General features: G+C 37.4%; 1 protein-coding gene across 1 annotated transcript in view; it reads right to left on the bottom strand.

The window, feature by feature from the left end:
- Nucleotides 1-8,471: 8,471 nt before the first annotated feature.
- LOC106869568 (transformation/transcription domain-associated protein) overlaps nucleotides 8,472-25,320 on the bottom strand; it is a 97,750-nt gene continuing 80,901 nt past the window's right edge. The window contains exons 77-90 of the mRNA XM_089357967.1: nucleotides 24,591-24,776; nucleotides 23,059-23,306; nucleotides 21,904-22,003; nucleotides 21,477-21,684; nucleotides 20,338-20,427; nucleotides 18,678-18,771; nucleotides 18,037-18,144; nucleotides 17,033-17,140; nucleotides 15,684-15,800; nucleotides 13,880-14,095; nucleotides 11,245-11,386; nucleotides 10,148-10,344; nucleotides 8,985-9,090; nucleotides 8,472-8,720 (exon numbers count right to left, since the gene is read on the bottom strand). Coding sequence (XP_089214093.1) covers nucleotides 8,611-8,720; nucleotides 8,985-9,090; nucleotides 10,148-10,344; nucleotides 11,245-11,386; nucleotides 13,880-14,095; nucleotides 15,684-15,800; nucleotides 17,033-17,140; nucleotides 18,037-18,144; nucleotides 18,678-18,771; nucleotides 20,338-20,427; nucleotides 21,477-21,684; nucleotides 21,904-22,003; nucleotides 23,059-23,306; nucleotides 24,591-24,776 — 2,030 coding nt within the window. The 3' untranslated portion in view covers nucleotides 8,472-8,610. The remainder of the gene's footprint in view (nucleotides 8,721-8,984; nucleotides 9,091-10,147; nucleotides 10,345-11,244; nucleotides 11,387-13,879; nucleotides 14,096-15,683; nucleotides 15,801-17,032; nucleotides 17,141-18,036; nucleotides 18,145-18,677; nucleotides 18,772-20,337; nucleotides 20,428-21,476; nucleotides 21,685-21,903; nucleotides 22,004-23,058; nucleotides 23,307-24,590; nucleotides 24,777-25,320) is intronic.

The raw sequence follows: 25,320 nt of genomic DNA, 5'->3' as shown, positions 1-25,320 counted from the left end.
TGTAAACCAGTTTAACTTACACACACACACACACACATTTACACCCTCAAATGTAATACTGGTGATAGCTGTAAATCCATACCTACATTTCACATACAACTCACCTGACACAGATTACATTGAAAGTGAGACATGTCAGGTCAGGCGAATTGTGTGAAATCAAGGGTATAGACTAAGACCCCCCCAGTATTACATACATGAAAAGTATACTTTTAGCACAATGAAGCCTTTACAAAATTGTTAGGCTAGCTGAAAATAGCAGCCAAATCTCCCTCAAATAAACACACGAGGGTTACAATAATCATGGCTGCAATGCTTTTGATTTGATTTTGAACAAAAGTCCCTCTGATCAGAATTGACCTGGGGTTAAACAGCCAATTAGCTTCTACTGCATTTGTTGTACTGGAGAAAGAGAGAGTGGTGTAGTAATGAATGATATGAGAGAAAGAAAGATATCTAGGAACATAAGGGGTGAACAACTTCAACCAACTGATTGAAAAATATTGTCCCACTAAAATTTCTTCACATATTTCCTTGCTAAACAACACTTATCCCTTTATTATGCTTAACATACACAGACGTGTGTGTGTGTGTGTGTGAATGTGTGTTAAAGTTTGATTTTTATGTCAAGGTAATAATCCTTTCTACTGAAAGCACAAGGCCTGAAATTTGTGGGGAAGGAAATAGCTGATTACATCAACCCAAGTGTTTCACTGGTACTTAATTTATCGACCCTGAAAGGATAAAAGGCAAAGTCAACCTCAGCGGAATTTGAACTCAGAACGTAAAGACAAACTACCTCTAAGCATTGCATCCAGCATGCTAAGAATTCTGCCAGCTCATTGCCTCAATGTCAGGTTAATAATAATAATAATAATAAATTAAAATTGAACTGAAAAATTACTCAGTACTTTTTAGTTGAGTATACATTTATTATACATTTACAAAAGTAGGTGTGACAAATGACTTCAAAGTTTCAGACAGTCGGATGACAGTGACCAGGCCAAAACTTTGAAGTTACTGTAAAAGTATAATATTTGTAGGTGCATATAAACGGGATCTTTAAGTTGCTTCATGTCACTAAGCTAGACAGTAATGTGTGTGTGTGTATGTGTGAGTTGCATTGAAGGTTTCTTAAGATTACAAATTCATACCTAGAAGTGTTGTACTTTATGGTAAATTTACCTGAAAATAACCGACAAGTCTCAGCATGAGATGTTAGTATAAAACCTTTAGGAATCAATTTGTATTCTGTGTCACTACCTCTCTCTCTCTCATTATATATATATATACACACATACACACACACACACACATGTAGATAAATAGGATTATCAAAACTGAAATGTTCCTTCAAGGTTTCATCCCAACCAAACATTTATAAGTTCACCAGTTACAAATCGAGAAACCAATATAGTTTCCAATGAGGAATCAAAACAATTGCAACAATTAATAAATATAAATAAATAAAATAGACATAAAAAAAAAGAAAAGACAAACCAACTGTTTTTTTTTTTTTCAAAATATCCACAACTTTTCTGTCAAGCAATTTCTCTACGTCAGATATGTCCCAGATTAGTCCCAGTCTAAGGACCAATTTATCCAAACCAACATTTTCCAAAATCTGTCAACCAACTTGATCCAGTCCAATTCTGTTCACTAGGGCCACCAAAACTTAACCAGTTTGATCCAGTTCAAACTAGTTTGGATCTAGTTCTATTTATTCACTTGTATCACCAAAAACCAGTAGTTTCGTTAGACAGTTCTAAAATATTATCAACAACATAAATTGCTTGACCAGTCCAAATCAAGTCCTAATTTGATTCTTTGTAGTTGCCTTATTGAAATCAAGCCACAATTCAAGTCACCAATAAGACCACTGGAAGAAAAAAAAAAACACACACACACACACACTTTATATTCACACTATCATACTGCAGTCCCTAACAAGTTGTTCAGACTGACATAGCAGCCCCTAACACAAGTTTTTCTGACTGTGACATAGCACCCACTAACACAAGATGTCCAGACTTTGACTCAATACTCTCCAACATATTCAGAATGCTACACTGCTGTCCCTAAAACAAGATGTTAAAACTGTTTCACTGCAGCCCACAGCACTACATGTTTAAACTATGATATTGCAGTTTAAAACACACTAACACAATATGTTCAGAATACCACATTACAGCCCTCAACACAGTATGTTCGGATTACAACTGTACAGGTCCCAAATGCAACACAATCATAAATTACTTGCAGCTGCTAACACATACACAGACTAAGACAGCACAGCCCTGAACAACTGTTTAGATTGAGATACTGTAATTGTTAACACATTCTGAGACAGTCGTTTTTGCAAACCTGAACAGATGTTCAAACTTTCAGACTGCATCTTCTACACAGTATTGCAAATTTGACTGTGTGCAACATTGGCTTAAACACCAGGCTGAGGTGAGACGTATAAAATAATATAATCAACAGATTACTCCCACATTTCAATAACATAAGTCTGTTTCAATACAGGTGATTGGAACCATTTAATAACAGCAGAGAAGTTAAATTTCTATGGTAGAACTAGCGCGCACACACACACATATATATATACATACACATATATAAATAAATATATACATACATATATAAATATATATATATACATACATACACATATATATATACATACACATATATAAATAAATATATACATACATATATAAATATATATATATACATACATACACATATATATATATAAATATATACATACATATATAAATATATATATACATACATATACATACATATATATACATACATACATATATATACATACATACATATACATACATACATACATATACATACATACATATATACATACATATATATATATACACACATATACATACATACATACATACACACACATATACATACACATATATATACATACACATATATATACATACATATATATATACATACATATATATATACATACATATATATATATATACATACATATATATATATACATACATATATATATACATACATATATATATACATACATATATATATACATACATATATATATACATACATATATATATACATACATATATATATACATACATATATATATACATATATATACATATACATATATATACATATATATATATATATATATATATATATATGCACAGAAGAAGGCATATGGCTTAGTAGCCAGGGTATTCGGCTCATGATCGTAAGGCTGTGAGTTTGATTCCCAGTGGTGCATTGTGTCCTTGAGCAAGACACTTTATTTCTTGCTGCTACAGTCCACTCAGCTGGAAAAAAAACGAGTTGAACTTGTATTTCAAAGATCATATCAACCGGAACACTCATTGCCGTAACCGACAAAGAGCCAAGATGCACACATTTGTTTTTCTGACAAAGACCACAGCACATACGTTCTTTTTCTTGCCTTTAGCATATGCACCTATTCGTTGCACTCTGCATGTTCATCAAAGAACATGCTTTACAAATGCACACTGTAAAGGAAGAAGAGCAGAAGGGGGAGGTATCTCCCTGCATCAGTATATACCTCATCCCTGCCACTTCAGTTCACTAAGACAAATATTGTTTACCTAGAGGAAGAGAATGTTCTCCAGGGCACTAATATCGCGCAGCTTCTTTTACAAGGCTGTCCACTGCACATCAAGACCAACAAGCTTGCACCACAAGGGAGACAGGGATGAGTGTGAGGGCAAACCCCTGCATTGGCTATTACCCCCACTTCCACCATACTGTACTCAGTTAATGCATAGCTTGTTTCCCTGTAAGAGGTGAGGACAACAAACCATCAGGCTGTAGCGCTAATACCCTGCAAACATTGTAGCCATCAACCAGACAGGGTGCACAAGGAGAACATTTTTTGACAAAGCAACAGCTATAGGTCATGTCACCCGAGGAGTTAAATCACATCCACCTCAACAGTTTTTCTAAAATCAATCAGTCAAGCAGTACTGATCTCAAAATAATGACTGGAAAGTGGAGAACTACCCAGGGACACTATATGCATAAAAATTTTTTAAAAATCAAGTAAATAAGTGGATGTTAACATAATGTGGGGGGGAACAGGGAAGAAAAACAACCATTGAAATAATTCTGATCAAGAAAGGTCAGGGAGATAACTTTGAAATTTAAATTAATTACAAATTATGTAAGTGTGATATGTGATATTAACAACTTCCCTAATTCATTGTATCAATAGAGGAATTACCCTGATGATGCCCTCATCATAAGATTAACATCTTTACTTATTTCACAACACTTTCAACCTAGAGCTCTCTCAGATGGTTTCATTTAGCCATCATGTTAACAATCTTCACCATGCCATTATTGTAATTGGTGTAGTTGGCTTTAGACCAAGAACATTCAACTTGCCATCATTTCAGATTGAGGAACGTGTGTGTGTGTGTGTGTGTGTGTGTGTGTGTGTGTGTGTGTATTGGCCAGTATACCCGTTGTGCCCAGAACCAGCTGAAGGGCCTTCGTCTTACCACCATTTGATGAGAGCGTATCTCAACCAGCACCATCCTGTGTCCCACTCCATTGCACACAACTGACATCTCAGCCAGCTTCCTCCAGTCCTCCATTTGAGAAATAGGAACAAGGAAAGAATATTCATTACATCCATTCAACAATAACCACTTCTATCAGATTGTGTACACTCTTTTCCAAAGCACCATTTATTCTTTGGTTATATTTCAATGAATTGCCATTACCAACCTGGCTATCTGCCATGAAAATCGGGGAGCAACCATTTCAAAGGTAACAAAAGAGAACTGGTGTATTACAGTCTGTAGACATCTACATACTCTCATTGTCATCATGATAATCTATAACCATCATCATCAACATCCTAACCATAAGATGAACCTTGAACATAGCTCTACTCAGTCAGATTTGACTTGGCACTACACAACACTAACAACAATAATAACAACATACATTATTATAACCATCCTTATCTCTGCAACAAGTCTTGTACATGTGAACTGTACTGTCTGTACTGTTGCATACACATATTTGCATATACACACAAGCACACACATTCAAGACTGCAACCATGTTTCTCTCAGCAAGTATTATTTCCAGTGACAATTCCACTGTAGCTAAACCAAAAGGTAGATCACAGGATACAGAGATTAATTGTAGAAGGAAATTCAAGATTAGAGATCCGAGTACAGGTTTTGAGAAAATGGTTAACAGGGTTTCAAAAATAAGACTGATTGAGGGTGTAGCTAGGAAAGAATGAAAATATAGAGGAAGAGAAATATGTAGACGTATTTAGTAAGGAATGGACTTGATGTTGAAAATATTTTGTTAAATTAGAAGACAGTTTCCATAGTGGATTATGAAGGTTGTTTAAAGATGATGGAAAGTAGATAGTAGAAGCTGAGGATTAACTGGAAGAAATTTAACAAAATTCAGAATAAAATTTAATTCTGGAAAGGGATTTTTCTAAAATTGTAAACTGCCTACTGTAGAAGGTTCAGCACTGTCTAAATCAAATAACTACACGAATGAGAATATTTGCATACACATGTGTACTGGCACTCCATCGGTTATGACGAGGGTTCCAGTTGATCCAATCAACGGAACAGCTTGCTCGTGAAATTAGCATGCAAGTGGCTGAGCACTCCACAGACACGCGTACCCTTAATATAGTTCACTGGGAACTTCAGCGTGACACAGAAGGTGACAAGGCTGGCCCTTTTGAAATACAAGTACTACATTGCCAGGAATTGAACTCACGACCTTATGATCATGAGTTGAAAGCCCTAACCACTAAGCCATGTGCCTTCACATATGTATACATATAATGCATAATAATTCAGATATAAATACAAACATACATACACACAATCTAACTGATGTCAGAGACATTGCTGTAATTCACAATTTCAAATTGTAAATGTAAATGTACACACATGCACTTATATATATGATTTTACACACATGTGAACAGTCACATCTTTTCGAGGGAAAAACAGTGAGCAGTTTAGTTGCAGAGAAACTTGTGTGTGTGTGAGCAGGAAAAGATTTTAATCAATTGAAGAACAACAGCAAAAACCATCAGAGACATGGTTCCTTGGATTTCTTTCTCAGCAACAGTGTTTAAATAAAGAGAGCTTACAGCAGGAAATACATTCATTTCAAGATGTTTAAAATAGCCCTTCACAACTCATTTGTAAATCTCACACACAGTTTCCCCCTCTCTCTCTCGTTCATTTACTCATCCTTTCATCTCTCACTCTCTTAAAAATACAGAAGACATCATGTGGCCAAAACTTCACTAGACTCACACGATTTGCTCAGGCCTTAAGATAAAAGAGTATCTTGATATGTGTGTTGTTGGGTCACAATTGACAGTTTCACCTCAATGTCACAAATGTTGTGAGTGACAAAAAAAAAAAAAAAAAAGGACATCTATATAGAGTCAACCTGAAGAAACACTTCAATCTTTCTCCCAGTTATTGATTCGTGGCTAAAAATCACTGGCAAACAGGAATTGAACCTACACTGCTGACTCAGCTTAGTAGAAAAAAATTATCATTTTTCCAGTACTCGATATGCAGAAGACAATCCAACTGACCATGTCACAGAGGGATAGTGAAATAAATAAGTAGAAAATAATAATAATAATCCAAAAGTATTATCAATATCAGAAATAAGTTTAAATTTTGTACCAAAGTCCATCTGCTGACCACTCAATTAGTATCAGCAATGGTCTTAGTGGGCACAAAATGAAAATAATGTTTGTTGTTTCCATCAGACAAACTACCTGCAACATCTTGAATATAAACACACGTGTGTGTGTGTGTGTGTGAGGTGTATGTACATGTACACATACTTTTCATTTATTTCACACATTTGAACATCCAAGCTCACTTAAACTCCATTGTTTTCCTTCCATTTTATGATGTTTCGAAGATAGATACAGATATCTGCAAGTTGCAAAATCCATTTTATAAGTCTGTATAAACACACACATAATTACTGTACATAATGATTGTGTATTATCAGTGTCACACTTTCTATATACAAACACACACACACACATGCATGCACACATACACACAAACAAAGTATTTGTGCAAAAATAGAGATGCTCACGACTGCTTTCATATATTACTATGATCTAGAATACTGTCAGATTATAAAATAGAATAAGAAAAGGGACTGGATTGTGTTCAGAACAAAAAAAAAAAAAACAACCGGCAAATCAATTTGAGGAATCTGGGAACAATGTGAGATATGATGACGACGATGATGATGATGACAATGTCAAAGACACTGATGTTGGAGCTATGAGAAGAGTGTAAAGAAGTGAGATTAAAAGCTACATTCTTGCACACATGTATCCACGAATGAGAATTCAAGCAAAAATTTACAAAAAAAAAAAACACAAATGGAATAAATTAAAAAATGTCAAACTATCTTCTGGAGTGAACAATGTCTACTCAGACATCAGATGATGGACCAACTAACTTTACTTGTTCACTCTCAAACACCCTCTACTGTTGATACGTCAACCATAAATTCGTTACATACCCTTCCGTCCCACAGCCTCTTCCCGTGGCAAATAGTTCATCCACCCATCCTCACCCTCTCCTTATTCATTGGCATTCCAACCTATGGTGCACTACCAAATGTTTGGCATTAGTACATATCTTAGAAAAGTATATATATATATATATATATATATATATATATATATAGACACACATATAAATACACACATACATATATGCATACATACATTCACATATATATATAGATACTTATCTATGTACATATATATGTATATATTTATGCATATATGAATATATGTGAATGTGTATCTGTGTGTGTGAGTATACACACATTATTATTATACATACATACATACACACACACACACACACACACACACACATACATATATATATATATATATATATATAAACATAATTAAGGGATCAGCAAACATTTGCTTCACCATATACCGAAGTTCAGAAATAGCAGCTAAAAAAGCTGAGACTCCAACAGATAGCATTACTAATGCTATCCCTTAATTATGTTTATAAATGTATAAGAACTTTTAAATAAGTCCTCCACCGATAATGGTGTTTACATACCGAAGGGCTTGGTAAAAATTATTAATTGTTGATTTATTAATAAATTAATAAATTGATAAACCTTTACCCTTTTAATTGTAATATATATATATATATATATATATATATATATATATGGCACCTTATATTCAGAGTAGTCTTTCTCACAATGGCAAAAGCAGTGATGAATGTTTAATGTGTATACATGCATGTGCATACATGTGTGTGTGCATATATATATATATATATATATATATATATATATATATACATACACACAAACACAGAATATTCTTTAATGAATAGTTAAAAGAAATAATGAAAGAAGATGGCAATGATGTGGTCAGTGGTGGCTACAATGGCAGTGGTGGTGGTGGTGGTGGATGAGAGAGTTGATAATATAAGCGAGGGGGGCAAAAACTTTGATAATATAAAGGTTTTGAATTGGGATTGCTCACAACCAGGGGTGCCAGGCTGGGTCCATACGACACAAGTTGTCGTGGCTATTGGCAGCAGCTACCAATGTACTCACTTTACTTTCAGCACCTTCAAATGTGGCCAGATCTGGAAAAAAAGAACAGAGAAGAAATAGAGAGTAAGAGAATAGAAATGGTTTTGAGAATTCCTTATAAAATATATTAAACACACAAGCCTCAGAGGTTCTGTAAAGGGCTGTAGACACTACCTCTTCTTCCTGACTAAGTATAAATAGTTAAAAAAAACTCACTAGCATCTGGTAATATGGAAAGGTTACCAAGCCAAAAAATTACAGGCAAGTGACCACATTGAATGTAACAAAGTAAAAAGTGATTGAATAAACAGACTTACTGTTGAGACGAGTTGTAATGGCCGACACTGCCTTATTAACCAGGCTGATTAAAAGTTCTCCCTCCATTGCAGGTGGCTGGGTACATGGGTTAGTTTCCTCTTGTTTCTGAAAAACAACATACAAATCATATTCAAGTCAGTCCAACAAACAATTAAATGACAGTAATCAGGATAACAAACAACGAGTAACTAGCTGGGGAGTTGTGGACGACGGCACTGCCACCATCCTCTTCATCATCATCTAATATCTGTTTTCCACAATGGTATGGACTGGATGGTTCGACAGGAGTTGACTAAACAGAGGGATGTGTTGGGCTTCAATGTCTGTTTTAACAAGGTTTCTTCAGCTGGTTGCTCTTCCTAATGCCAACTACTTAACAGAGAGTACTGAGTGTTTTTTTCTTCTTTTCATAGCACCAATACCAGTGAGATCAGCAAATACTTCACAAGACAAGATCTCTTGATGGAGTCGGGGGTGCAAAATTGGTGCCAGGTATTGGGAGACGGAAACATAACAGAGAGACAGGAGCAGATGTTTTGCTGTAGAGGAGATACATGGCTACTCCAGCAAGGAAGCAGGGGAGAAATGATGATAGACTTGCAGTGTCAGGGTGTAACCAAAAGATCCAAGAACCTGATATAATATAGAGCAATGATACATCATCCCTATTTCTGTATATAACAGTAGTATTTAACCCTTTAGCATTCAGACTACTCTATCAAATATAATGTTTATTTATTCACATTGTTTTGAATTAACCCTACATTATCTCATGACTTTGAGATTTTGATGATGTGATTATTTATAATAATAATAATAATAATGATGAAATTGTATACAGTGTTCAGGCACACTACAACTCAGAATGACATTATTGGTTATTCTACAATGTTCTATGATTCTACTAGCTAGATCTGCCCAGTTTGAACATAAAACAAGTAGAATATTTGGGCCAGACATGGTTGGTTGAAATGCTAAAGGGTTAAACAGGACCTTTTATAAAATAATATTCACAATAAATATCTCGATATAATTGTCTGGGCTACCAACCTCATCTTTAGAAAGTTCATTAGTTTGTTTTATGTCCACTTTTCTATGCAAGCATGGGTTGGACAAAGACATATTCGAAGCAGTATTTTAGGCTGGATAACTGAATGCTTACCTTCTTGTGCCATGTAATGTATTCATCTCGGAGAATTGCTCGCAGGAAACTGGGAACCTTGTATTGAGGATGGACAAAGCAGCGTGCTGCTGACACCATCGAAGCAGTTAAGGGACCTGTCACTCCGGTCGATGTAAGAAATTCAGCAATATTTGGGGTCAGTCGGAAGGGGACAGGACGGTTGGCATCAAGTTCTCCTGGAACCAACAAAACAACACAACCATTCAGTAGAATGAACAAACAAAAAGGAAAATAATTTAAGAAAACTTATCATAGACACAGGCTGAGTAGAGCGGTTAAGAAGTTTATTTTGTAGCCATATATTTCCATCCAACTGCATGGCACCAAGCTGTGTTGTCTTCATTTTCTATTGCAACTTCAAGCTGATTAATACTTTGTAAGTGGTATTTAGTAAGCAGAAACTGTATGGATGCTAACACACACTTATATAAAGCCCTTGTAGTGGATTTGGAGATGTGCGTGTATTTGTGTGTATCCCTTTTCTTGACATCAGGTGATTGTAAATGAATGTCATTCATTTCCAATATTTTACACAAGTATATCTGGCCTTGAGAAAACATTACTTTGCTTGGAAACAAGAGTTGGCAAGAGGAAGGGCATCCAGCTATAGAAAATCTGTCTCAATAAACCCCATCTGCCCCATGCAAGTATATATTATTTAACATCCGTTTTCCATGCTGGCATAGGTTGGACAGCTTGACAGGAGCTGGTAAGGCCAGGGGCCATATAAGGTTCCAGTCTGCTTTGGCCTAGTTTCTACAGTTGGATGCCCTTCCTTAAGACCAACCACTTTACAGAGTGTACTGGGTACTTTTTATGTGGCAGCAGCACCAGTGCTTTTTACATGGTACCATCACCAGTACTTGTGTCCCTTAATGTTAAAAAAAAAAAACAAAAAAAAAATCACCCAACCACTTGGCAAATAGAAATTAGGAGTGGTAGGGAGGTTCATATCTTCAACTAAAACCTTTAGCAGTAATCCAGTGACTGAAATTAGTGAAAATTTAATGAAAATTTAATGAAAATTTGAAATATAAACATCCAAAGAGCTTCAAACTAAAGCAAAGAATCCTTACCAGATTGATCATCAAGATCAAACTTGAAATAAGCAATATTAAGGAAACCACAGTCTTGATGAAGATACATCATGTCTGGATTCATGCGAGTGAGGTGAAGTATGAACTCTGCAAAAGCCATCAGTGCCAGCTGGATGGTTATCTGGGCGAGAAGAGAAGGAAAAGAAAGATGAGAACAATGTCACTGGAGCAGAAGTAGTGCCAGAACAGAAATGCTTACCAATTAGTAAGAATTCAACTCCTAAACTAAACAAATATCTGCAATTAGTTAACCCTTTTATTACTAACCCAGCTGAAATCACCTCTCTGGCTCTGAAGTACAAATGTCTTGTTTCCATAAGTTTTGAATTAAAATCTTCCACCAAACCTTAGTCACAATTTATGTTCCTAACACTAGCTGAATGATAACTAAGTTATTTTACTAAATTCTTTGTTATATTTAAAATTAATTGAAAGAAACACAGAACATCTCAACAGAAATATGGTAACAAAAGGGTTAACAAATGATTAATTCAACCCTTTTGATACCAACCTGGCTGAAACCGGCTCTGGCTCTCCGTACAAATGTCTTGTTTCCATAAGTTTTGAATTAAAATCTTCCACCAAACCTTAGTCACAATTTATGTTCCTAACACTAGCTGAATGATAACTAAGTTATTTTACTAAATTCTTTGTTATATTTAAAATTAATTGAAAGAAACACAGAACATCTCAACAGAAATATGGTAACAAAAGGGTTAACAAATGATTAATTCAACCCTTTTGATACCAACCTGGCTGAAACCGGCTCTGGCTCTCCGTACAAATGTCTTGTTTCCATAAGTTTTGAATTAAAATCTTCCACCAAACCTTAGTCACAATTTATGTTCCTAACACTAGCTGAATGATAACTAAGTTATTTTACTAAATTCTTTGTTATATTTAAAATTAATTGAAAGAAACACAGAACATCTCAACAGAAATATGGTAACAAAAGGGTTAACAAATGATTAATTCAACCCTTTTGATACCAACCTGGCTGAAACCGGCTCTGGCTCTCCGTACAAATGTCTTGTTTCCATAAGTTTTGAATTAAAATCTTCCACCAAACCTTAGTCACAATTTATGTTCCTAACACAAGCTTAATGATAACTAAGTTATTTTACTAAATTCTTTGTTATATTTAAAATTAATTGAAAGAAACACAGAACATCTCAACAGAAATATGGTAACAAAAGGGTTAACAAATGATTAATTCAACCCTTTTGATACCAACCTGGCTGAAACCGGCTCTGGCTCTCCGTACAAATGTCTTGTTTCCATAAGTTTTGAATTAAAATCTTCCACCAAACCTTAGTCACAATTTATGTTCCTAACACTAGCTGAATGATAACTAAGTTATTTTACTAAATTCTTTGTTATATTTAAAATTAATTGAAAGAAACACAGAACATCTCAACAGAAATATGGTAACAAAAGGGTTAACAAATGATTAATTCAACCCTTTTGATACCAACCTGGCTGAAACCGGCTCTGGCTCTCCGTACAAATGTCTTGTTTCCATAAGTTTTGAATTAAAATCTTCCACCAAACCTTAGTCACAATTTATGTTCCTAACACAAGCTTAATGATAACTAAGTTATTTTACTAAATTCTTTGTTATATTTAAAATTAATTGAAAGAAACACAGAACATCTCAACAGAAATATGGTAACAAAAGGGTTAACAAATGATTAATTCAACCCTTTTGATACCAACCTGGCTGAAACCGGCTCTGGCTCTCCGTACAAATGTCTTGTTTCCATAAGTTTTGAATTAAAATCTTCCACCAAACCTTAGTCACAATTTATGTTCCTAACACTAGCTGAATGATAACTAAGTTATTTTACTAAATTCTTTGTTATATTTAAAGTAATTGAAAGAGACACAGAACATCTCAACAGAAATATGGTAACAAAAGGGTTAACAAATGATTAATTCAACCCTTTTGATACCAACCTGGCTGAAACCGGCTCTGGCTCTCCGTACAAATGTCTTGTTTCCATAAGTTTTGAATTAAAATCTTCCACCAAACCTTAGTCACAATTTATGTTCCTAACACTAGCTGAATGATAACTAAGTTATTTTACTAAATTCTTTGTTATATTTAAAGTAATTGAAAGAGACACAGAGCATCTCAACAGAAATACAGTAACGAAAGGGTTAAAGGTTAATATTATTTATAAAACTTTGCGTACTCAAAATGGTGGTAGTGTCACAAGTTAGTGACATTTTGGGGCACAGGCATAGCTGTGTGGTTAAGGAGCTTATTTTGTGACCATGCAGTTTTGAGTTCCGTCCCATTGCATGGCAGCTTGGGCAAGTGTCATCTGAAGGCCGACCAAAGTCTTGCAAGCGAACTTGGTACATAGAAACTGTATGGAAGCTCATTGTGTGTGTGTGTGTGTATTCAAGTTTGTCCCCCACTCCATTTGACAACTGGTTTAGTTTGTTTACATTCCCATAACTTAGCAAATTGGTAAAAGGAACTAATAGAATAAGAATCAGATTTGTAAAAAAACGTAAGAACTAGGGTCAATTTCTTTGATTGAACCCTGGTGCCCCAGCATGGCCATAGTCCAATGACTGAAACAAGTAAAAGATAAAAGCTACTCACAGTTTTTCGGAATGTCCAATAGTCTGTGGCATCAGGAAACGTGTGCAGAACCCATTCTTTCAATAGTCCCCGTGGTACCATATTGGTCTGTACGTCCTTTAATATATCTCTGAGAACCTGGTGGCTAGCCTGGGAGCCGCGGGCTTGCACAGTAGCCAGGCGTTCATAGTAGCGGGCAATAGGGGCGTCGTGCTCAATTCCTCGTTTCAGACAGCGCTAGAACAGGAAAGAGGTTATCGGTGAATATTCTGTATGTGTCAGAGAGCGAGAGAGACAGGCAGGCAGAGAGATTGCGGTGAGTTGTATAGAGAGGAGGAGAGAGATAATGAAAACAGGAAAGAAAGAAATTGAGTGAAAGAAGAAAAGATACAAATGCGTCTGTGCTTGTATGTATAGGCTGAGGCATGATAGTGTTGTTAAGAGATTTGCTTCCCACCCATGCAATTTCAAATTCAGTCACACAGGGTGGCAACACTAGCAAGTGTCTTCTACAACAGGTCAGAGCCAACCGAAGCCTTGCAAGTGGATTTGGCAGACAGAAACGGAAAGAAGACTGTTGCGTATGTGTGTGTGTGTGTGTGTGTGTGTGTGGGCATGCTTGCATCTCCTTGCCTTGACATCACTTGACAGATATAAATGAGTGTCAGTCATACAATCAGTGACCCTCATTTCCAGTTGTCCATGAAATATATATACACTCTCTGAGTGGTTGGCGTTAGGAAGGGCATCCAGCTGTAGAAACTCTGCCAAATTTAGATTGGAGCCTGGTGTTGCCATCCGGTTTCACCAGTCCTCAGTCAAGTCGTCCAACCCATGCTAGCATGGAAAGCAGACGTTAAATGATGATGATGATGATATATATATATATATATGTATAGCAAAGATATTACACACACACGAGACAGCATAATAATCAAAATGGGTTCAAAATAGATTTTTGCTATCTTATATACATTACAGTGTGATGTAAATGGCACCCATTACACTCTTGGAGTGGTTGGCATTAGGAAGGGCATCCAGTTGTAGAAACCATGCCACGTCAAACTGGAGTCTGGTGCAGCTCTCCAGCTTACCAGTTCCAAGAAAGTGGACGTTAAATGGATTGAAGTGCTAGTATGGATGTGGTTGAAAAGATTAGTTTTCATAAAACAGTCATAGTTTCAATCTCACTGCATGGCACCTTGGGAAAGTATCTTCTACTACAGCCCTGGTCTGATGAACACTGAAAGAAGCCTGATGTGTGTGTGTGTGTGTGTGTGTGTGTGTACTCTTGGTCTGACATCACACAATGGCTGTAAATGAGTATCACTATCAAAGAACCATGTTGTTCCTTTCCAGTCTTCCATGAAGAACATGCCTAGCTATGGCAAATATTACCTTGCCTGGAAACAAATGAGAGTTAGCAACAAGAAGGACATGCAGTCATATAAAATTTGCCTCGACAAAGATCGTTTGATTCAAGCAAGTATGAAAAAGTGGATGCCAGATGGTGATGATTTAATTTGAAAATATATAGCGTGGGAGCCGGAAAGTAAAACTCAGAAAGGGTTTCAAAATCTTCTGGCAGATGTAAGGATATCTATATGCACTGTGCTTCAGACAACAGTGTATAGAGATACCAGCTTGAGGTTAATATTACAGAAAAGGGTGGATAAGTAACCGCCTATGGTGAATGGATACTCATTTACAGTTATTTGATGAGGAAATATTTGAGATTAATGTTGAGAAAATATCTATGGCTAACACTGAAAAAAAGATACTTGTTTATTGTCAGTACTGGTAACAAAAAGAGGTGGATAGTCACCTGTTTAAAGATGTCCTGTAGAGAGATTGAAGCAGGATTGTCTTCAACAAGGCGCATCTGAGGCGAGAAGGATACCACTCTGGGAACAGTGAAATACAACAATCTTCGGCTTGTTTCCTGAAAGTAGACAGAGAAAAGGAAGTGGGGTGGTCGAAATAATGATGCAACAAAACTTTATTAAGATGGTAATTTAAAAAAATACACACACACACACATTTATAAAACAAGAAGGAATGAACAGGCTTTAATCACAAATCACAACAATTGTTTTTGAGCATTTTCTTGTTTCGTTTGTGATAAGGTTAAAAAATGCCCCGTGTTTAAATTATATAAAAGCAACCAGTGAACAAAAGACTAATGACTTCCTAAACCACAGTTCTCAACTTTGGTTTCTGAAGAAATAAGTGTATCAAGCATAATTGATACACTTGGATAGGTTGCTAGTCAATCATAGGTAACTTTCCCAGTAGAGCCAGGTAAGATATTTCTTCATTGACTAATGCAGAGATTGAAGTAATGTCAAATGAATACTTTTGATTAGTTTACAGGTGCATTTCTGTTATTGCCATACTTGGAAATATACGTGTAAGCAGGTACAGAAACAAGAATTGAATCAGGATATTTAAAAAATACTGTCAATAGCTTTTTTTCAGTCTCCATGTATCTCTGGAAAGTCCTGTTGAAAACCTCTTGTGTACATAAAAAAACAAGTACCTGCGTGAGTAAGATCTTATCTTGAACTTATTCTCCTCTGAGTGGACATAGAATTTTAGTTTAAAACCACCATACTTTGGAGCAGTATACACGCACGCACACACACACTCATATATATTCACATATATATATATATATATATATATATATAAGCAAATATTTTAAAGCATGAAAATTCACATTCTAATATATCCATCAAAGAAAAACGATAGAACTGAAGTAACTACACTGTGAAAGAGCCATAAGTGTTTTTTATTTATTTCTTGTGGTTTCACTATTTTCATCATACTTCAGCAACCTTGTTATAGACTTAACCATTTCGATACCAACCCACCCATGACTGTCCCAGTTCAATGATACAAACTTTAGGTTTTAAATAGCTTTCGATTAAAAAAACCTTCTGTCAAAATTTCATGTTATTCTTTCCAAACACCAGCTTCATAACGACAAAGTTATTTTACTAAATTTTTTCAAAACCAAAGAATTAATTTTATTGCAACTCAAGTCACTTGCCAAAATAGATGAAGTTATTCTCGATAAGTGTGCGCATGTCTGTGCACAATTCTGCATGTGCATACGTGTGCAGATACACTTTTGGTGGTGAGCTATCAACAAGAATAGAAAACGGAAGTTACCTTTTGTTTTGTGAGGAATAAATTAAGCATCCTTAATAGTTGTAGGACCCTTTCTTCACGACAAGATTCAGTGAGGCAGCCATCATTGATGACAAGATAGGGATAAATCTGTATAGGAAGACAAAGGGAACAGCGATATATGTGCATGTATATATATAAAACATTATGTTGAAATATAATGGGGGAGATAAACATACATATATAAATATGGAATAATAGCAGGACCATTGTAGTAAATGATGACAGAAAAATTGCATCATCACCATCATTTAAGGTCTTGTTTTTTTGCTGGCATGGGTTGGACTGTGTGACCAGAGTTGGCAAGCTGGGGAGCTGCACCAGGCTCCAATCCAATCTGGCAAGGTTTCTACAGCTGGATGCCCCTCCTGTGTCAACCACTCCAAGAATGTAGTGGGTGCTTTTTACAAACCACCAGCATGGGAGCCAGTCAGGGGGCACTGGCATCAACTATGTTCGGATGGTGCTATTTACGTGTCACTGGCACAGGAAGCCAGTGAGGCGGCACTGGTATCGACTCATGCTTGAATGGTGCTTATTACATGCCACCAGCACAGGTGCCAGTCAGGCGGCACTGGCATTGGCCGCGACTACAATTTCACTTGACTCAACAGGTCTTTTCAAGTACAATGTGTCGCCTGGCAAATCAAGGGTACTTTTAAATGGGGTGGTTATGCAACACTAGCACCGGCCACAGCTGATGGAAAAAATAAAGGGAATGAGAATGGAAGAATTGCAGTAAATGATGATGATGGATGAATTGATGATAATTATGGAGGAAATATAGCGTATGCTGAGGACGATGATGGAGGAATTATGATGATGATGGTGGAGAAATTATAGTGGCTGATGATGATGATGACAATGGTGGAGGAATTGTAATGGTTGTTGCTTGTGATGATGATGAAGTAAAGAAAATCTATTGAAAGAGTAACAGTGTAATGTGATCCTGATGAGAGATAAGAAAGGGCATCATGTCCACTTACCTTGCCATTGTGTCCCCTTATATACAACCTTCTGGCGGCAGTGTTGTGTTTCTTAACTATTTCTACTCTTGGCATGAATCGAGCAATTCTTACATAATAGTGTCCAGACTGGAAGAAAGAATACAAAATGATTAAACCAACAAACACCCACTTAAATGACTACCCCAAATTACATGCACACACATTTCATCCCCATCATAGTCTGCTTTCAATGCTGGTAGCATGAAGTGGACAGGTCATTTTTGTCAAAGTCAGTTCAGTTATTATTGTCCTAAATGGGTTGGAGGACTGTATCTAACTTGAACATTCCATTTTTGCTTTGGTTTCTATTGTTGGATACCAAAGTAACTAAGCCAACTGCTATACAGAGAACACTGGATGTATTCTGTTGTAACACCAGTTCTCTAGAAACTTCCATGTTCTCAACAAAACAGAAGGGTCCTCTTAGTGCCACAATTCCACTCACTTAGCAGTGACTTTACAGAGAAACCTGGATGGATTTATCGTGGCACCAGTATTGTAGTGGAATACACATGCACATACACACATACATTCACAAATATATTGTGGTAATTGCAGATATTAAGACCATGCAACTTTTACTAAAATCATCTAATTTTAAAAAGTTTCTTCTCTCTTACCTTTGGAAGCAGAAACTCGCCCGGCAATTCAACTTCAACATTGTTGATGGAGAAATTACTAAGGAAACGACACTTTTCTTCAATAAGGAAAGATCTGGAATGAACATAATATATATATATATATATTAGGCAATGAGTAGAAAAAAGAAGACAACACAGAAGGAACAAGGGATCTTTTTTAAAACGGGGGCCACATTTTTCATTAACGAAACACTTTGAAACTTGGAACACTGGTAGAATGTGTCATATAAAACATCTTTTTCTCTTAGTCTTCTTAAAAAAAAAAGAAATCCCCAAGTTATTCCATGTTAAAGTTGTCGTATTTCTGTAATTTCAACCAATCACTGACGTCCATTCAGCCGATATACATTAAGTGCCGACTACATAAACAAACAATTCTGAAACAATTCTATCGGTGATAGGGTTAGGGTAAAACAGCAAATTTAAAAAGAAAAAAGCAAAACGAAGCTATGGAAATTAAATACGCTTTACACCGCTTAATCAGTCAAAGGAGTAAATGTAAACAACTGAATACTTGTCAGTGATTGGTTGAAATTATCGAAATAAGACAATTTTTTACATGAAATAAATTCGAATACAAAAATATTTTTCTGTTCTATAACACAAAATAGATAAGTATACGAAGTTTGAAAGTCTTTCGGTACCAAAAACACTACGTAAAACATTAATGAAAACTGTGGCCCCCGTTTTAAAAAAGATCCGGAACAAGTTTTAGTGCAAGAGAGAAGATTGTGCTGGTTTGGTCATTTGATGTAAATGGATGCCAACAGTTCCATAAAGAAATGCTGATCTCTCAAAGTAGATGGAATATGTGGAAGTGGGAGACCAAGAAAGACATGGGATGAAGTACTGAAGAACGACCTCAGGACACTGAATCTTTCAGGCAAGATGACAAAGAACCAAGATGCCTGGTGCCTTGCTGTACTCAAAAAGACTAGTACTATACAGCAGAAGAGTTAAGACTGGTCCCCTGGTGGTGAGGATCGACCTGCAAGAGTCCCTGTGCAGTGTCTGTAAAAGCACCAGTGCAACACCACATGGAAGCACTCGTGCAGTGCCATCTAAAAGCACCCAGTACACTCTGTAAAGTGGTTGATGTTAGGAAGGGCATCCAGCCATAGAAACCATGTTAAGTCAGACTGGAGTCTGGTACAGCTCTCCAACTTTGGTCAAACTGCCTGACCCATGCCAGCATGGACAACAGATGTTAGATGATGATGATGATGATGATGATGATGATGAATTAGTTTAATACTTAAAAGGGAAAGAGTGTTAACATTTTGGATATTAGTCCTTTAAAAAATGAGAAAAAGTGAAAGGAGAGGGATGGAAAGAGGGGTAGTGAGAAAGGAGAGTGGAGAGGAGAAAAGAGGAGAGTGAAAAGATGAGTAGGATGGGGGAGAGGAGAGGGTGGGGAAAGGGGAGATGGGGAGAGAGTGGCTGGGGAAAGAGGGGAGAGGGGTAGGGAGAGAAAGACTTAAAGGTAGAAAATAGTGAAATAAATGGGGAAAAAGCTAGAGAGAGTAGAAACATGAGTAAAAAGAAAAAAATGATGGAAAGAGAAAAAAAGAGAAAAATAAAGAGTGTGAGAGAGAGAGAGAGAGAGAGAGGAAGCTATAAAACCAGAGTGTCCACTTACTTTGGTAGTGTGCGTGTTTTGGCCTCAAGTATTTTGATCCATTTCTTCATTTTATTGATGAGGTTGTGTAGTTTTGTTGAACCTGGCACACTAAAGAAGAGAGAGAGAATAAGGTTAGAATGACAATTTTAGAGAAAGACAACACTGCTCATGAGAAGTACTGCCTTCACTAGCTTTGGATATTGGTGTGCATTGGTCTGTTAGTCTGTGACTGATTCTACTGTATAGACATTTGTTGGAACAACACTGACCAACAAGGGACAGATGGACGGAAACACACATAACTATTGACATGCGCATGCGTACGTACACACACACACACACACACACACACACACACACACACACAGGGCAATTAACAGACATAAACACAAGCATCTACTGACATACACACACATATGTAACTATTGATGTGCACCCACATACATGCAACCACTGACATACACAGGCAAATACTGATATGTGCATGCACACGCGCACACACACGCACAATTATGAGCAACTGCTGAAGTGTACCTGCTGAGACAAAGACACACATCTACAGAGAAACAAACTAACTCACAAAGACATACTCAAAATGAAAGACTTACATACAGACAGACAATGGAACAAGATAAACAGACAATGATGATCTGGCTGTTAGACTGGTAAAAAATTACGCTCAGAGACATGAGAAGTTAGTTATATTCAGATAAATAAATAGACAGGTCTCACTTACACAAGTAAGCCAGCAAGCAATCACACTCAAGTAGACAGACAATTAGTCTCACAAATAAGTGTACAGTCCCACTTAGCCAGACAGTCCCACTTACACAGACCGATAGCCACACTCACAAGCAAGCAAGCACTCACACTTAGACAGGCAGGCACATTAAGACAATTTGACAACCACACTCAAAAATAAGCACAGAGTCGCACTCAGACAGACTGGTAGCTACACTCAAGACAGACACAAATAAGCATGCAGTGATATTCAGACAGACGGTCCCGCTCACAAACAAACTAATAATCACACTCAAGACAGATTGCCACATGCAGACATATAGACACACCCACTCACAAATAAGCAGGTAATCACATTCAGGTAGTTTCACTCTTAAAACATGACAGTTAATTATGATATAATCTGACTAACTGACCTGAAGTCGAAGTCTGTAGAAAACTGACTTTTCACTTTCTGGAAAACAGGGTCTCTGGCAGTTGCCTGGGCTCGTTTAGCCAGCGACTCAGATGCAGCACTGGAGAATGTCTGGACAGCGTTGGAGACATTTTCAATGCCGACACCAAAAGTGCTCACCAATTTCTTCACAAAGTTCAGCGTGTGCGGGGTTATTGTGGTCTCGGCAACTGCAGTTTGGGAGAAGATGGAGAAAAAAGAAGCAGTCAGAACATGGTGGAACTGTTGAGACAACTTCAAGAAAGGATATGTAAAAATTATTGATGCTCAAGTACAAGAATTCCTTCAACATACAACACCCAGGATGGAAGATAGCCTAGCAGCACTGGGATACATCCTCAGATGTCTAAACTAATAAATAACAATAAGAACAATTCTAAAATACTCACCAGCCCCTCTGTTTTCAAAAGCGACAGCATTACATTTAGCCAAACCTTGGTGTAACTGCCGTAAAACTTCTTCGTACCAATTTTCACGAAACCAGACCATCTGTTGAAGAAGGGAATTACAGATAAGCAAAAACATTATACATGACTTAGAACTTATACACTCACACAAACATCTGCACACACAACCATATGTACCCACATGCACGAACATATAGAGAATGTGTACAGTTAAGGGGAGCCTCTGGTCTACTTCTGTTGAAGATGCGACAAACTCCCCTGATTTGGAGTTCCAAAAAACACATCCAATACACTGTATAGTGGTTAGTGCTGGAAGGGTATTCAGCTGTAGATGCATCATTATCATAATTTAACATCTGATTTCTATGCTAGGACAGGTTGGAAGGTTTGGCAGTAGCTGGTGCGCTAGAGGACTGCACCAAGCTCCAATGTGTGCTTTGGCATGGTTCTTACAGCTGGATGCCCATACTAACACTAGCCAAAAATGAAATGCACAAGCCAGACTCATGACAGCATGGAGAGCAAATGTAAAATGACAATGATAAAACACACATATCCATATACTCACAAACACATATTTACACTTACACATTGATGTATTCACAAACATATACATAGACATTGACACTGCCAGAGCAGCAGTCTCGCTTCCGTGCCGGTGGCACGTAAAAAGCACCATTTGAGCGCGATCGTTTCCAGCTTTGCCTTACTGGCACTTGTGCCGGTGGCATGTGAACAAAACATTGGACTGACTCCTGTGCAGGTGGCACGTTAAAAAACACCATTTGAGCGTGGCCGTTGCCAGTACTGCCGGACTGGCCCTCGTGCCGTTGACATGTAAAAAGCACCCACTACACTCTTGGAGTGGTTGGCATTAGGAAGGGCATCCAGCTGTAGAAACTCTGCCAGATCAGATTGGAGTCTGATGCAGCCATCTGGTTCGCCAGTCCTCAGTCAAATCGTCCAACCCATGCTAGGATGGAAAGCGGACCTTAAATGATGATGATGATGAGGAGGAGGATTGATATGCACAGAGCCATCAATGAATCAGTAGAAATAATGGGCATACACACATGCAAGACATGAAAGTAGCAGCTTTTCACACAAAAGAGCACAGAAAAAAAGAAGGGACCTTACTTGGTCAACAATTCCCTCGAGTGATGAAAGGATCGTCGGATGGATCTCTCTCTGCATATGCATTATTTTGCTGCAGCGCCACATGGAGGCAGTGGCTCGGATTGGACCACTCTCCCCTTGCTGGCCTGTAGCTGCTGTTGCAGTTGCCGTTGCTGCTGCTGCTGCTGGCTGTGCTTGCTGCTGCACTTGAGCCAACTGTTGTCCAGCAGGAGAAACACTGGCCTGCTGTTGGCCGGATGAGATAAAATCTGGCAAAGGAAAAGAAACGCAAAATTTTCAATGAATTTAAAGAATTAAAAAAATTAAAACATCAGAAAAAGAGAGCATAGTAGTTATGACCTTTGCGGGGATTCCAAGATTGGGTATAATGGGGTTCAGAAGAAATAGTGACTCATGGGATGAGAGTGAAGAGAGCAAGCTGGTACAGGAAATGGTGTTCAAGTTATTGAGCTACTCTCAGACTGAACACTGGGTTTATAAGGCACTGAACAAACAGAGCTGTTAATGGTGTGTGTGTGTGTGTGTGTGTATGTGTGGTGTAGTAACACGTGGGGATTGTAATTCTAATTAGTGCATCTGCACACTTACATAAACGTGTGTGTGTGTGTGTGTGTAAAAGAAAGCCTAACCATCACTAGCAAATGATCGTGACTTGGGAGCATGTGCCATACTTTTACAAATTGCTTTTTAAGTGTGTTTGTAGTTGTGAGCAGGTGGACACTACTTTGACTCTCCTGCTCTTGGTCCGGTAGAACATCCTCAAGTAGGGCTTTACTAGCAGTCAGCTGGCACAGATCTTTAGCTGAGAGACTGGAGCTTTTGGGCCATGCTCAAGGACAAAATGCACTGCCTGGGCCAAGAATCATAACTGTGAGCCCAACATCTTAACCACTAGGCCATATAAATTTTTATAAGGAAAAGTTAAGAAATACATACTCTACTAAAAAGTATTGAGTAACCCTTGAGTCAAATGCTAAAATGTTTTTATATATAACTTCACTTAAAAACAAGCATGGCTGTGTAATTAGGGAGGCCACTTCACAATAACGTGGTCTCAGGTTCAGTCTCATGGCATGGCACCTTAGACAAGTGTCTTCTATTATGATCCCAGGCTGATCAAAGCCTTGAGTGAATTTGGTAAACAAAAACTGTATGGAAGCCCATTGTTAGTGTGAGTGTGTTTGTCCCTGCCCCAGTAACTTAGCAGTTTGGCAAACAAGACCAATTGAATAAGTACCAAACTTAAAACAAAACATAAGTACTGGTGTGAATATGTTCAACAGAAACCCTTCAAAGTGGTGCTCCAGCATGGCCGCAGTCCAATGACAGAAACAAGTAAAAGGTAAAACACACACATGGACTCTATGTGTATATTTTAGTGCATGTCCAGTCAGTGGTGCCAAATTGGCTGTGGTCAAACAGCTGCACCAAATCACTTCATTCTGCAGACACGCATACACACATATGCAGTCATGGTCTTTTCTCAGAAAGGAAAATGTGGCACCGTGTGACCTGAAGAATGCCGTTCTTACCTGAATCTGGAGTGGCTGGTGTCCGAGGAGTGTTTGGACTGGTCACTTGAGATAGAGGAGTGGATGCTGCTGAATTTGTACCTCCAATAGCAGCAGCATTTGCAACATTAGGGGTCATAGTAACCAAAGGACTGCTACTACTGCTGCGACTGGCTGTGGTAGCATTAGCTGCCTCGTTAGTTTTGTCTGTTGATGAGAGAAAGAAAAAGAGAGTGAAGAAAGCAAGGCAGCAAGGTCATAGTTTGATAGAACAAAACTAACACGTGTGCACATACACACACATCAATTATAGTAGACATGTACATACAATCTCTCTCTTACACAACCACACATCACATACGTAAAAGGAACTGTAACAGGTACAGGCATACACACACACACACACTCTTTCACATGCACACACACACACCCTTTTGCACATGCGCACACATACACACCCACACCCTCTTTCACATGCACACACACACTCATCAACTATAGTAGATATATTTATACACTCTCTCACTCTTAGTTACACATCACATAAGTAAAAGGAACTGAAACAGGTACACACACACACACACACTCTCTTTCACACGCACGCACACAGACACTCGCTCTCTTTCACATGCACACACACACACAATCAGAAATTGCCAACACTATATATGCTAGATAAAGATCTGTTCTGTTAGTGCTACCATGTCAAGTAGGGTTTTAAAACAATCTGTAATAAAAGGAGAAAAAAAAA

The sequence above is a fragment of the Octopus bimaculoides genome, chromosome 9 (genome assembly GCF_046866305.1).
Source record: "Octopus bimaculoides isolate indiv1 chromosome 9, ASM4686630v1, whole genome shotgun sequence".
Taxonomy (NCBI): Eukaryota; Metazoa; Mollusca; class Cephalopoda; order Octopoda; family Octopodidae; genus Octopus; species Octopus bimaculoides.
Note: the sequence above shows the minus strand (reverse complement) of the source record. Positions and strands in the feature narration are given on the sequence as shown.